Genomic DNA, 14375 nt, shown 5'->3' on the forward strand with positions numbered 1-14375 from the left:
CATCTCTAATGAGTTCTCTATTTTTTTTAACAGGATCCCAAAATACTAACTGCACTTGAGGCTGTTGGAAAATCTGAAAATGAGTTGGAAGGACGGATAGTGTGTGTTTGCAGTGGTATAGATCTGGTGAACATCAGCTTCACTTTCATGGTAGCAGAAAACACAGAAATTGCCAAGGTACTTCACAGTTAAACAGTGTGTGGGAGGGGAAAAAAAAGAAAGCTCCTCAATAGTACACAGTTGTTTTTCTGAATTAAATCAGCCTACTCTGCTGACTGAAATACGTGTTCAAATGTTTGCTGCCACGCTCTCGAAAGGACAACAAACATCCACTTGAAACATTATGTAAAATGCCTGCACACTGTGCTAAAACGACATAGTGATTTTATCAGCCTTTGTATGCATGGTAATTTATCAAAAGTAGAGAGACATACAAGACACAGTGTTCCCCCTAAATGTTAAGCATCTTTGTGTGGGGCTTGCACAGTAGACTATGTGGAGATTATGCTGTGAACTTGTAACACATAGTGATACTTAAGAGAAGTGCAATTACTTTCATTTCCACAGTAAGTTGAGCTCAGCCCTTCAAAATTTTATTCAGCAATTATCTAGTTGTATCATGGAGTTTACATTATTTGAAAAAACAAAGACAGGAAAGAAAATTCTGTACTGTTGAGAGGATTTCAGTGTACCCAGGTTTTTTTCCATTTTCCTTTTACATGGAACAATCTTAAGAAAACAGTGGTGCTTTTTTACATGGCATTGTTCTCAGAGTTAGAAGTTGCAACTCACAGTGTAAGTTCTGGGGCTCCACCAAGGCCTGGAACTTAATCTATCTGCTCAATACTGCTCTGAGAAACTTGATCCTGACTACTGGTGCTGTACAGAGTCCTGTATGAATACTTAGATCCAGACATTCAAAGGATTTCAAAAATTCACATTTTTTGCTTTTTTCTCCTTACTGTCTATACTTAACAGTGTATTATACGTAGTTTTGCCACTGAGATATATACTGATGAGAAAAATGATGAGTAGTGTACACCTGCTAAATCCCCTCCTTCAGAATTGAGCATCTGCTGAACACAGCATCATTAAATCCCTTGGCAGACCCAGTCACTTTTTCACTGCTTGGTTTCATATGTCTTTAACATCAGGAGTTCTGAGTAAACTCTGTGAAAGGAGATATACTTGTATAACTTGCATAGACACACTGCACTGATTTTACTGGGTGTATTTTCAGCAGGCTCCCAGGGAAATAACATGCCACAGTTATGATTTGCAAACATTTAAGAAGCAAAGTAAAGATGCTAGCAGCATTCACTCACTTTTATGCTTTCCTCAAAAATGTCTCTGATTTTCTCGGAGAAGGAAAAAAAAAAAATATATATATATATATATATGTATATATTTTAAAAAGTGCGGTTAAGTTTGTTAGCCCTCTTTAATATCAGTAGACTAACTTAGACTGACTGGTTTGTGAGGAGTATGTTGACCTACTAAGACTGTCACAACAAATGAGCTGATAATGCTGTCTAAAACTGTCTAAAACTGCTTCATTAACCAGCAATATGCTTATCAAAAAGTATCAGAGGCTACAGTCTCCTTTGGGTAGGTTTTGACAGGCTCGTTGGTGTAAGAGTATTATGTTTGGGAGTTTTACCATCACGAACTATATATCCATGGCTTGTCAGCAGTAGTCATCCTCCCAATCTAATACATTTGAGACACAAGTGAGACAGCAAGGTAAATCAAGGCAAAACCAATGTAAACCTTTTCTAAGTTGCATCTAAAGCGGCAGTTTACTGAGGATGTGGGCATATGGGAATCGATTGGGCTTGTAGTGGTACTGGTGAAGGGCAAGCTGAATGTAAGCCAGCAGTGTACCCACTCAGTCCAGAAAGTCCTGTGCCAGGACGAGTTCAAAACACAGGCCAACAGGTTGAGGGAAATGATCCTGCCCCTCTGCGCTGTGCTGTGAGACCTCACCTGAAATACTGGGTCCAGATGTGGAGTCCTGTGCACACCAGATACACAGACATGTTGAAGTGTGTCCAGAGGAGGGCCAAAAAATGATCCAAGGGATGGAACACCTCCCTTACAAGGACAGGCTGAGAGAGATGGAACCGTTCAGCCTGGAGAAGAGAAGGCTCTGGGGAGACCTAAGAGCAGCCTTTCAGTATCTTAAGAGAGCTTCTAAGAAAGAAGAGGACAGACTCTTTAGCAGGGGCTGTTGTGATAGGAAAAAGGGAAATGATTTCATACTAGCAGAGAAAAGATTCTGATTGGATAAAGGAGATATAAGAAGAGTTTTCTACAATGGGGGTAGTGAGCCACTGGAACACCTTGCCCGCAGAGATCCTGTGTGCCCTGTCCTTGGAGGCATCCAAAATCAGACCGGACCAGGCTCTGAGTGACCTGATCCAGCCATAGGTGTCCCTGACCAATTTGGGGGAGTGGGACTAGATGACGTCTAAAGATCCCTTCCAAATCAAACAATTCCATGATTCTCAGTCTTCAGTGAGCTTCAAGTGTTACTGTTCCAACAAAATGTGTGTTTGTTATCTCTCCACTTGTCTCCAAGCTCCAACTCTGGTATTTACATTCTATCTTCTTAAATTTTATTGGTGTTTTAAGCTGATAAATTGTTTTTTATTTCAACTCTTAAAAAAAAAAAGCCACAAAATACGGTGTAGTCTGTCTGATTGCAGTCAGCTTTCACCGATACTCCAAAAGCTGCTCCAGTGTGATAGTAGGCAGTGAATATAAATGGGAGAAATATTTCTTTCTCAGTTTTACAGTTGGAATGGTATTTTTCATTTTAAAATTGATTTCTGTTTGTTTAAAATGGTTAAATGGACCACCATGGTTAGGATAAGGAAAAAAAATGTTCTGTTTCAGTTGAACCTGATATATTTCTTTTTCTTTTTTTTTTTCTTTTTCTTTTTCTTTTTCTTTTTCTTTTTCTTTTTCTTTTTCTTTTTCTTTTTCTTTTTCTTTTTCTTTTTCTTTTTCTTTTTCTTTTTCTTTTTCTTTTTCTTTTTCTTTTTCTTTTTCTTTTTCTTTGCCTTTGCCTTTGCCTTTCCCTTTCCCTTTCCCTTTCCCTTTCCCTTTCCCTTTCCCTTTCCCTTTCCCTTTCCCTTTCTCTTTTTCTTTTCTGTGAAGCAAGGTATTAGTTGTTTGCCCAAATCATATAATTTGAAAACTCCAGCCCTGGTGCTTCATAGCCATGCATGTCTGCGTTTGTCTGGACTTGAGTACAGAAACAGACAAAGTAAGTTTTCCAGACGCTTTTAGAATAGACCCCTCTAATGCTGCAGAAGTGATTCCAGGATGCAGAGCTTTGTTGAAGGGTGGAAGCGAACTATACACATCAGGCAACTCACGTCACAGCGTGTGTAAACCTCTGCTTTCCAGATGGAATACCTGAAGTAGGAAGAGGCCCTGTTATATTTATTACAAAATTTTTGTGCAATATCAGGTAAAGATGTGTTCAGGTAGGGGTAGGGTCAGGTAGGGAATGGCTTTTCACTGTCACTAGTCTAGTGTCCTGACTTTCCCTGTCTCATTCTTTAAAGGTACGGTAATTTTCACAGAACATAAATTATGATATGTGAGTTGAGAGAAGGGGGACATCTACTGGTCAAAACATCGATGGATAAGGGCAAAATATCAGGAATCCCAGCCAGCCACTTGTTTCTAGATGAGAACTGAGAATCACAATTGTATTCTCCATGGGTTTCTGGAAACATCAGGCTCTTAAGCCCTTTATGCTGATAGTCAGACACAAGCACTGGATATGAAATAAAAGAGAAATGCCACCTATCCTCCCTGGCTTTCCCACTGCTTGAATTAAGCTGACTGAAACTGTGGAGAAATTGCAAGGAAAAAGCAAAGATCAAATAACCTCAAGAGGTCTGGATAATGCCTATTTATAAGTCACAGATGACCTTATCTGGAATTGCCTGATCTGTAGATTACAGGGGTTTTTAGCCCTTCAGAACTTATGCCCCTTTTAACACTCCTAATTTAAGGTTGATGGCTAAAAGAGAGCTGAGAGGTCAAATTTATCTGTGCACCCTGCTCCTGCTGGCAGTGTTTCGTCAATGAACCTCAGCTAATTCAAGGTTACTAAGTGCCTGAAAAGCATTTGAGTACTACAGCAAAATATGAGAGAGTGCATCTTCAATAAATTTTTCATGAATCTTCTCATTAAAGAGATATCTGACAATGTTGGATCAGGCTAGAGAAAAACAAGACAGACTGCTTATCACAGCCTGTAGCATACTTTCATTCTGGCCTTTTGTGTCAGCCTAAATGTCTGTGTGTAAGATATCTTTGTCTTCATTTTTATTTATTTTCAAGATTAATCTTTCTCTGAGATTAGATAGCAGGGCTCAGATTCTTCTTCTATATGCATACAGAGTAATTTTTGGTATATAGAGAACTGTTCAGGAGTAATATTGACAAATTAAAGGGACTGAGCCATATGTTGAAAATCTGAAAATATTTAACACTGATATAAATGAGAACCAAATATATCCTGTATTTCTATCAAAAATATTTTGTAACTCCACTTTATGTGAAGCCCAACTGAAGTGTTTTGTACCTCCCGCCTTTAAGACCTTCATCTTCTTTCTAGGATTTTCCTTCATTGGAGAGATATTGCTTTGGAGATGCTGAGATGCTGAGCACAAAGGAGGATAGTTGTACATTTGCGTATTTGCATAGGTTTACGGGTATTTTAATGTAATCTGTAAAATTAGCAGAACTGTCTTAGCACAAAGGCAAGGATGCTGCTATGTTCTTCTTAGTGTATTAGCAGGCAAAAATCTGAACTCTTCTTTCATCTCTTCTGCAAGGTCAGCAAACAAATGTATGTTTAATCTGGCAATGTTATGCTGACAGGAAACAATACATTGCCAGCTTGATGTCTGTCACAGTAATCAGGTTTTTGATATTTTACAAATATTTCTATAGTGGATCGGGGTACCTTAAAAGTGATTATGAAGATAGATATTCGGAAACTATTCTCATTCAGAAGAATGTTTCATATTGAACAGTTGACAGAGAGTTTAAGTATATTGCTCTGAACCTATATATCAATCTGTGGATGAGGATTTTTTTAATCTTATATTGTTTCACTTCTATATAACGAGTTCAAAATCCAGACACTTTTTTTTTTCCCCCTAAGCTCTCTTATTCCCAGTTTTGAGGCCAGCTGCTAGCTGTGGGAAATATCAGATGAAACAAATGCTCCAGAAACTGCTTTAGCCCTGAACTGAAGTACAGGCACCCGGATGCTACATCGTCATGCAGCTGTGTAGTATGGCACAGATAGGAAAATGTGGCTCTGAAGCTGCCATATCCTGCCTAGGGCACATACTAATGTAAAGATGATTCATAGATGGGTAGAGTTACTCTTTTGCTTGTTGCCAGCAGAGAAGTGATGCTTCTGTGTTTTATCAGCATTTGGCTGCAGTTCTGTGTCTTTTCAGTGTACATGAGGGCAGTTCCTAAATTGGCAGGAAAGGCCTTATCACTAAATAAAGATTATAGAGTATATTCAAAGTGGGAATCATTGGGATAATTCCTGAAGAGAAATTATTTACTAAGTGAGTACTGTATTGATTTCTCACTGTATCTATATTTTTTTTCTGTCAATGTTCCTTTTTTTTTTTTTTTTTTGGCAGCTCTTCTTCACATGTAGAAGTAACATTATTGAGTGCAGGGTAAGTCTTGAGGGCAAGTCTTGAAGCTGGGAAAAGAGAAATGGGAGAGTAATCTGATTGTTTGTTTCCAAGCATAGGTTTGCAATCTGCTGTAGAGGTGACACCGTCTAAGCACTGTGAGGATATGGTCTTTTTCCCTGTCTGAGACTTGCTGAGCTTTAAAGTGAAGGGTAGGTTAGACTATTAGGACACAATGAGACAGCAAAGGCAGAGCAAATGTTACAGGAAAAGAGCAGTGCTTAGAGAGATGTTTAACTGATGGGGTTCTACACTTGCATTACCTCACTACCTGGTTTTCTGCCTACTGGACTGGCTTTTTGGTTGTATAATGCTCTCTCACTCCAGGATGCCCATCTTTAGGCAGTATTTCATGTATTTCAGATGTGATAACAAAATCAAAGGTAAATAATTCTGTGCATTATAACAAGATGAATGCTTTAAACACAGAATCATAGAATGGCCTGGCTTGAAAAGGACCTCAAAGATCATCTAGTTTCAACCTCCCTGCCACAGGCAAGGGTCACCAGCCACCAGACCAGGCTGCCCAGAGCCACATCCAGCCTGGCCTTGAATGCCTCCAGGGATGGGGCATCCACAGCCTCCTTGGGCAACCTGTTCCAGTGCATCACCACCCTCTGAGTGAAAAACTTACTCCTAACATCTAACCTAAATCACCCCTGTCTTAGTTTAAAATCATTCCCCTTTGCCCTATCACAGTCCACCCTTGTGAATAGCCATTCCCCCTCCTGTTTATAAGCTCCCTTCAAGTACTGGAAGGCCACAATAAGGTCTCCCTGGAGCCTTCTCTTCTCCAACCTAAACAAGCCCTGTTTCCTCAACCTTTCTTCATAGGAGAGGTGCTCCAGTCCTCTGGTCATCTTTAAAAGCTTTAAAACACAACTGGGAAAGCCCCAAATGCCATACTTTTCTCTCAAGTCAGACTTTTATTTTCAAATTATTCTTGGATACATTCTTAATCTATTTGTATACATATTTTATGCAGCGCTTCCTAAAATATGTCTAAAATATTAGTATTTCTCCCATATAAGTGGGTTGGTTTTTTTCATCTGCTTTGCACATTTGCAGCGTTTATTCATGAAAATAAAAATATATTCTTCTGTGTCTATTTGTGAGTGTAAAATTCTGGTTTCTGCCCAAGTCAGTTCGAGCAGCAAGCACAGAATTTGGCCAGATGCAAGGAGCTTTATTCATTAGGTTGATATTAAGCAGTGGACCAAATCCCATCTCAGTTCCACCACCACAAATTATCTGTTGAGTAATCCTAGTATTACAGTGGCATAATTGAGATTGAACTTGGCCTTTAATGCTGTCATTTATTTTTTTTTTCTGATAGCTTTATTCTGCCAGCATTCTCACTAAAATCAATGTGAGTTCGTGTTAAGGTCTAATCCTTCAGCTTCTTCTATACAGTCTAGGTATGAGCAAAGTCTAGGTATGAGCTATAGTAGAAAAGTAGATCCATAAAAAGGGGTTACGTAAGTACTGTAATACTGTTGTTGGCTGAAAGTTGCACTGATGATTGCAGGAATGTTCTCCTTTTTAAGGATGAAAGCCAGAAAGAAAGCAGGACTGAATATGTAACAGGATGTTAGATGAGGTCAGCATTGGAGAGAAATTTTTGTACCTCCCTGTGGTTTGCTGTGGCTTATTAATATTTTGTTTCATTCCTTTCCTAACATTGGACCAATTAAATATGTCATCACATATCATATAACGTTGCTTATTAATTGCTAATATTGTCAGCAGTGACAGAAAAGGAGGCATATATTTATATGGGCTATAAATAGAAAGCTTAATAAATCAATCAGTGGACTGTTTCCCTTTGCAGGCAGTAAACTGTCTTAATAGCATTGCAGATGCTGCATGTGATACTTGGAAGAATGAAAAGCACAGTTGCTTTGTTTACTGAAGGATAAAATATTAATAGGTAAAATGTGGTTGGGCTTTCGTGTGGTGTTATAGCCTGTGAACTGGATGAGTTCTTTTCCTTAATTCAGAAAATTAGCATCATCCATAGCTGCAAGGAAGAAGAGCCTTCCACCAAGTTTTCTTCCCTCTTCAATTTTCCTAATTTATTGCTTCTGTATTTTGTGTTTCTCAGCAATGGGTAGAAGGACTGGGATCCATCATACATAACTTTAGAGCTAACAATGTCAGTCCAATGACATGTCTCAAGAAACAGTAAGTTACCTTCTTTTCTCCCCTTGATTTTTCTAGCCCTGTAATTTCCTTAATTTCCTTTTTTTTTTTTCATATATTTTTATAATAATGTGTAATGAAGAAAATTAGTTTAGTGTTTCATTGCAACCTTTCATTGTGATCAGAAGAGATCTCAAGTCTATATTAGGTATCTGCCCAAGAGAAATTCTAAGTATTCATTTGATTTATTGTTATTGAATGTTGCAATTATTGTCTGTGTTGTTGCTTCACTGATGTATATGGAAACAGAGTCCCATGAATCTTTCTTCTTTTCAAACTGATCCTGTTAATTGATGTCCTGGTTCTTTTGAGCTGCCTTCTACTTTTACAGTTAAAGCACTGATCTGCCTTTAAACACTAGAAGTCTACAAATGAACATTTTTTAGTATGAAACAATTACCTGTTTATAGTCATTTCAAATGACTATATGTCAGTAATCTTAAGCTGAATGTAACTGTCCCAATTTTAACAAATAATATTTTAAAAATACTTATTTCTTACTTTCAGCTGGATGAAGCTGGCCTTTCTAACAAATACAAATGGGAAAATTCCAGTTCGGAGGTAAGCAAAATTGTGCACTCAAGATTCTGTCAAGTTCTGATTTTCACAATTTCACAATGCACAGTTTCACAAAAGGTCTATGGCTTAGTAATTAAATACAACACAATTTTGTCACCTCCTAATACCTGAGTAAAAACAAGCATAGAACTAGGCATACTGACCTGAGTTCCATACCGCCTTGGTAACCTAGGGAGGACTTCTTATCAACCTAATAATTTTTCTCTTAGTCCATTCTGAAGAAGACATGAGTGCTTCTAATTGTTTTCTAAGTCACTTAGAGCTAAGAACATCAGTTTTCTCATCTTCAAAACTCCTCAAACTCTGGATTAGGTTTTTCATAAAATACTTAGAAAGAGAACCATATAAACTTGCAGGCCAGTTAATTGGAGGTCAAAGATGTACCTTGTAAAATGTAGTTCATTGTAAAAGAGACAGATACAGCCCTGTCAGAATTACTTCTGCTTTTATAGGAAACCCCAGGATAATATTTGGCTTTCTCCACATGGGTGAAAGCATCACTAGATTGATTGTTGTCAGTGGCAGAAATGGTAGAACAGAGGTTTGTTTTTTTTCTTTTGTACAGCTATTAACTATTTAGCATTACTGATTTTCAGTCCTCTCTGGCTAGGCGGATAATTCTCCCTGCCCTAGATGTTCTTGCAGGTACTTTGAGCTTCTTTCCTCCTCCTCCAAAATGTGAAAATCTTACTTTTGAGACATGCTGTTTTTTCCTAAGGAGGAACCCATAGAAAGGAATACTAAGGACTCTGTAAGTTAAGCCTCACGTAATTTTTTTAGTCAAGGGAGAAAAATTGGACTGTGTCTACATAATATGCAAAAAAGAAAAGTGTCTGCCATGCTGCCCTCCAGGTTTCTTAGTTTCATGATTAAAGTGACACTTGGACAGTATTAAGGCTGCTTCAGTGAATTCATTTTTGAGCTTTCACATTGCCAGCTTCCAGTTTATTCTTCATACTTCAGCTGAATTGCCATGAGGTACCTCCTGTGCAGAGGTCCCAAGAGGAGTATCATCTGAAGGATAAGAGTAAGGGAAAAGTACTAGGAGAACAAATTCATTTTCAAGATTTCAACTTTATGTTTGAACACAGAGCTTTATTTTCCAGAATTGATTAATAGTGTGCTAGTTTATATGGAACTTCTACCTTGAAATATTTTACCTTGCATTTAGGGAGATATAAGTTTGTTGGTTTGCAAACCAACTTGCCTTTGCATACAAGGCCACATACTGCTAAAGAGAGTCCAGTCCACTGGATCCAATGTATTAAATTTTCCTGCTAGACTTATAGTTTGGATTTTGGAGTACTTAAATGGTCTTTTAAAGTTGAATAATTTTTCTTAAAAGTGTTTTAAGTTTCAAGAGTGCCAGGTTGACACAAATTGGTCTCTAGCAGCTTAACTCCTTGCAGAAGTGGTTTGCAGTGTGAATTTCTGAAGAACTTAACCCCATCACTAGGCAGCCTGTTCCAGTGCTTCACCACCCTCACTGAAAAAGATTTTTTCCTTATAAATAACCTAAATCTGCCCTCTTGAACTTGATAAATTCAGTGAAGCCAGAAAAAGTGATACTTCTAAACTGTCTTTGTGTTGGCTTGATATTTGCAACTATTTGAAAGTGGTGAATGTTCAAAGTAATAAAGTCATTGAATCCATCAACATGCAAGATAGATTTGTACCCCTCAGTCCTAGATTTGAGAAGCATTTTAAAAAATGAGGAAACATTCACATGTTGCCAAAAATAAATACTATTATGTACTCATACTTAGTGGAATGTGAGGAGTTAACATGTGTAGGTATCTGTCAACCAGTAATTTACTTGAATTGGAAATGACTCCATTTTTTTCCAAGATGTGCAACAAGATGGATATAAATCTGTTAGGATGAAGTCTCTACAGGTAGAAAAAAAAGTAGATTTATTTACAATATCCTTAGCAAAATGAAAGTGTCATACTGCACTTTGAAAGTCTTACGTGATTCATGTACTTTTTTCTAGACTGCTGCTCTCATTACAAATTATGTTTCCTGTCATCTTTGAAATAAAAAAAAAGAGTTTGAAATAAAAAATAAGTTTTCTATAGCTAGGGAATCTTGCCTCTTGTTTTCTGATTAGTTACTTATAACAATATTGATGATTTTTATTATTGGGACCCAATTCACAAGAACAAGCATAGAAATTTTACCAGGCGAGAGACAGATCATAAAATATAGAACTGACATTATTCTGTGTCTTCAAATCAGTAGAAAAATAGCTGCCTGAGTTTGTTTATTTGTTTGTTTAAGAAATAAGTGCCTAAAGTTAAAATCAGTCTGTAGTTTAGTGAAAACATCTTAGTACTTACCAGCTTTGAAAGTCAAATATTTATTTATCCTATTGTTCATCCTACTCGCTCTCTTAATCCTTTGCTTGGAACCTGCTTTAGCAGGGTTGGAATAGATGATGAAGTCCCTTTCAAATCCTATGATTCTGTGATTTATGTGCCTAAACAGGAATACAGAAATCTAACTGTTGTAAGAACAAAGTAAAAAACACTTTTTCTTGTACAAGCCAGGATGTCATTGGCCTTCTTGGCTACCTGGACACACTGCTGGCTCATCTTCAGCTGAGCATCAACCAACACCCTCAGGTCCATTCCTTTCACACAGTCTTCCAGCCACACTGCCCCAAGCCCACAGTGTTGCATGGGATAGTTGTGACCAAAGAGCAGGACCCAGCATTTGGTTTTGTGAAGCTTCATCCCATTGGTCTTAGCCTAGTGATCCAGCCTGTCCAGATTCCTTTCCCCAGGAAGATTGACACTTAGTCCCAGCTTGGTGTCATCTGCAGACTTACAGAGGGTACACTCAATCCCCTTGTCCAGATCATCAATAAAGATATTAAAGAGTGTTAGTATGAAGATATTGACACAGGAGCCTCAGAGCATTTTGAAGAATAGAATAACTGGATTAATTACAATGACAAAAAATAACAGCAACTGTTTCACATCTCTTTCCTTGTGAAGTTATTTACTTTGCATGAGACTAATAAAAAGCCTCTATAAATGATTGTCTTGATGATAAAGGGCAACATATTCTCATTAGGCAACTGTAGGGTCTTTCCCACTGTACACATTGTCATAGCATTAGAATTAGATCCCAGTTACAGACTGAGTTTTCCCCTTCAGACTGAGATATCAAAATCGGGAATTTGGGAAGCTTAGACTTAGTCCCTTGTAAGGGGGAGCAAGTGTAGATCTATTTTTTTGCGGAGATGGAGATTATTCAAATTTGTCTCAAATGGGAACAGAAAGAGACCAAGTGTTCTAGTCTTATCAAATAGTTAGACTTGGATTTGTTTTCTTGCAAATGAAACCACTTTGTCAGTCTCATGCATGGTGAAATCATTCCTGATTTATGGAATTGAATGTTAACTGGTTTGATGGAAATCTGTTTAATTGCATAATATTCCTAAAACTGAGACATTCATAATTCCAATGAGATGACTGAGCTTTCAAAGAATGAAATGAACACTGTAGCTGGTTAAGGAAAGAGAAGGAGTCTGCCATTGGAAATGGTTCAGACCTGCATCACAAGTTGTATGGGAAGCATAGGTTAATGTTTAGAAAGGAAGTCACAGCAACCTGTTATGCCTGGAGACGTGAGTCTTCTCATTGGAAGAAACTGCTGCTTCTTAAACACAATTATCTGTGCATGGAGTTGAAAAGATTCAAAATTATGCTTTGCAAAGCTCTGTATTGCTGTTTGTTCTTTTTGTGGTTCATCATTTTAGTGGATTGTCTAAGAATGGCTGGCAGGATAGTGCTGCTCCTTGAAGCTTAAACCACTTTTTCAGCCTCTCTATTTCTTGGAAGATGCAAACATTCATCAGCTGAAGTCAGAGGAAAATACTGGCATTGAAAAGCAAGAGAACTGATTGTTTAAAAAGTGACTAACTTTTTTTTCCCAATCTTTTTTGTTTTAGCATTACCAGAACCTTTGCATCAGGTAAAACAGAAAAAGTGATCTTTCAAGCACTCAAGGAGTTAGGTCTTCCCAGCGGAAAGGTATTTAGCAGTTTTGAATAACTTCTTTGTATATGAATAATTTGATGAATCATTCAAATTCATAGCTGTGATCAAAGCCATTTGGTGTAAAAACATACCTGTTGTTCACAAGAACTTTATTCATCACTTCAGGTTGCTTACTAAAACCAGAATGTATTTAATGTGCTTCATGACACAGTAGTCCTTGAAATTCTCAAATAAGGCTTCTCTTCTTTTTTGTAATAATTGGTCCACCACTCCTCCCCCTGCATTTATACAAAGTACTTGAATGCAGAATATTGTTGCGTGCTGCCCTCTCAGTTTGGTTTGTTGGGTTCCTCATGTTCTTTGCTCCCTTTACTCACTTTCACTGAAGTGCTGTCCAGCACTGTCCTACCAGCAGCCCCAGAGAGCTGTCAAGTGACTGCAGTTAGGACTGTTTTTTTCACCCTGACTCCTGGCAGAGGTCTTTTCTTTCATTTTGGAGACTCCAGCCCATCATCCTTGGCTTTGCACCTGCCAAGATTAGTGAGAGGCAGCATTGCAGGCTTAGCAGCTCTCACTGTCTCTAGTTGGAGAGAGGAGTGTAGAAAAATGTGGATTCCCAGTGGACACAGTGCCTGACACTAGGGATGAACTTCTTCCTCACTGCTGCAGTGCTCATCTTGTTCAGTCAAGAAAGGGCATGATATTGAATGTGTAAGCTGAGCATTCCCTTCTATGGAAATTTCAAACACTCTTTTATAAGAGCTGCTTTGCTATTTAGAGCCATGAACCATATCTGAAACTTTTTCTTGAAATGCCTTGGCTTCAGTGTAAGTATCTTGTAGTTAAAACACTATTGTGGAATTTCCAGGTTTTTTTTTTAAGCTCCATTAGAAAAATAAGTACTGGGCTCCATGTCTTTATTTATGTAGATTTAATGTGACTATGAGATCAGAATATAAGAATGTCAAACAGATCTCTGATAAAGATGAATTTAGAACTGTTTGCAGAAAAGATAAACTAAATAAAGTGAATAATGGGTAAGGAGCTAAAACAGTACTTGGTTGCTTTTTCAGATGTAAGATATGCTCTAGGAAAAAGAGCATATTGTCTTTTGCTGAGTAAATGCACTTTGCCTTTTGTTGCAGAATGATGAAATTGAGCCCGCAGCATTTACTTACGAGAAATTTTATGAGCTCACCCAAAAGATATGTCCCAGAACTGACATAGAGGACCTCTTTAAGAAGATGTAAGTTCAAATTGAATATGATCTTGCTTTAAACTGATTTTACAGCAATTTTAGTCCATATCTAATCATAACAGAACACAGTAATTATCTAACCTTTAATCCTAGTAGCATCAGCAGTATTTTAAGACAAACTTCAGTCTTTCCCTTCCTTCTCTCGCAGATTGTTAATGTAAAAGTTCACTCTGTATTTAGAGCCACTTTTACATAAGTTACAGAAAATGCCTGGAACTTGTGTTCCTCCCACCCCTATATCCCCCCCCCCCCCCCCGCATTGGCTTTATTAACTACTGTAATTTTAACTTGCTCCTTTAGGTGATTAATATAGTATGTGAACTAACTAAATCAAGTAAGAAATGTGAAGTTTCAAAAGCTTCTTCCTTCAATTTATTCTCAGCTGGAGGGCTTACTTGTTGTTTTATGAAGTAACATCTGTTAAGTTATAGTATGTTTGAGAGATACACTGTGCTGAGCAAAGACAGTATGTTTTCTGTGACTGTTTTGAGATTATAGAGCTACTTCACGTAGAAAAGTTGAAGGTTTTAAAAGTATTGACAATGTCAGCATGCAAATCGTACCTACTGTAGCATCATATAT

General features: G+C 37.7%; 1 protein-coding gene across 10 annotated transcripts in view; it reads left to right on the top strand.

The window, feature by feature from the left end:
- Positions 1–14375, top strand: part of PLCB4 (phospholipase C beta 4) — a 196596-nt gene that overhangs the window by 113245 nt on the left and 68976 nt on the right. For all 10 annotated transcript variants that reach the window (XR_008209932.1, XR_008209876.1, XM_052697378.1 and 7 more), the window contains 5 exons: positions 34–177; positions 7852–7931; positions 8457–8510; positions 12487–12568; positions 13681–13781. Coding sequence is in view for 8 of the 10 variants with exons in the window: in XM_052697378.1 (XP_052553338.1) it covers positions 34–177; positions 7852–7931; positions 8457–8510; positions 12487–12568; positions 13681–13781 (461 nt within the window). In the remaining 2 variants the exon portion in view is untranslated. The remainder of the gene's footprint in view (positions 1–33; positions 178–7851; positions 7932–8456; positions 8511–12486; positions 12569–13680; positions 13782–14375) is intronic.

This window comes from Tympanuchus pallidicinctus, unplaced genomic scaffold, assembly GCF_026119805.1.
Source record: "Tympanuchus pallidicinctus isolate F22 unplaced genomic scaffold, pur_lepc_1.0 scaffold1, whole genome shotgun sequence".
In the NCBI taxonomy this organism is placed as follows: Eukaryota; Metazoa; Chordata; class Aves; order Galliformes; family Phasianidae; genus Tympanuchus; species Tympanuchus pallidicinctus.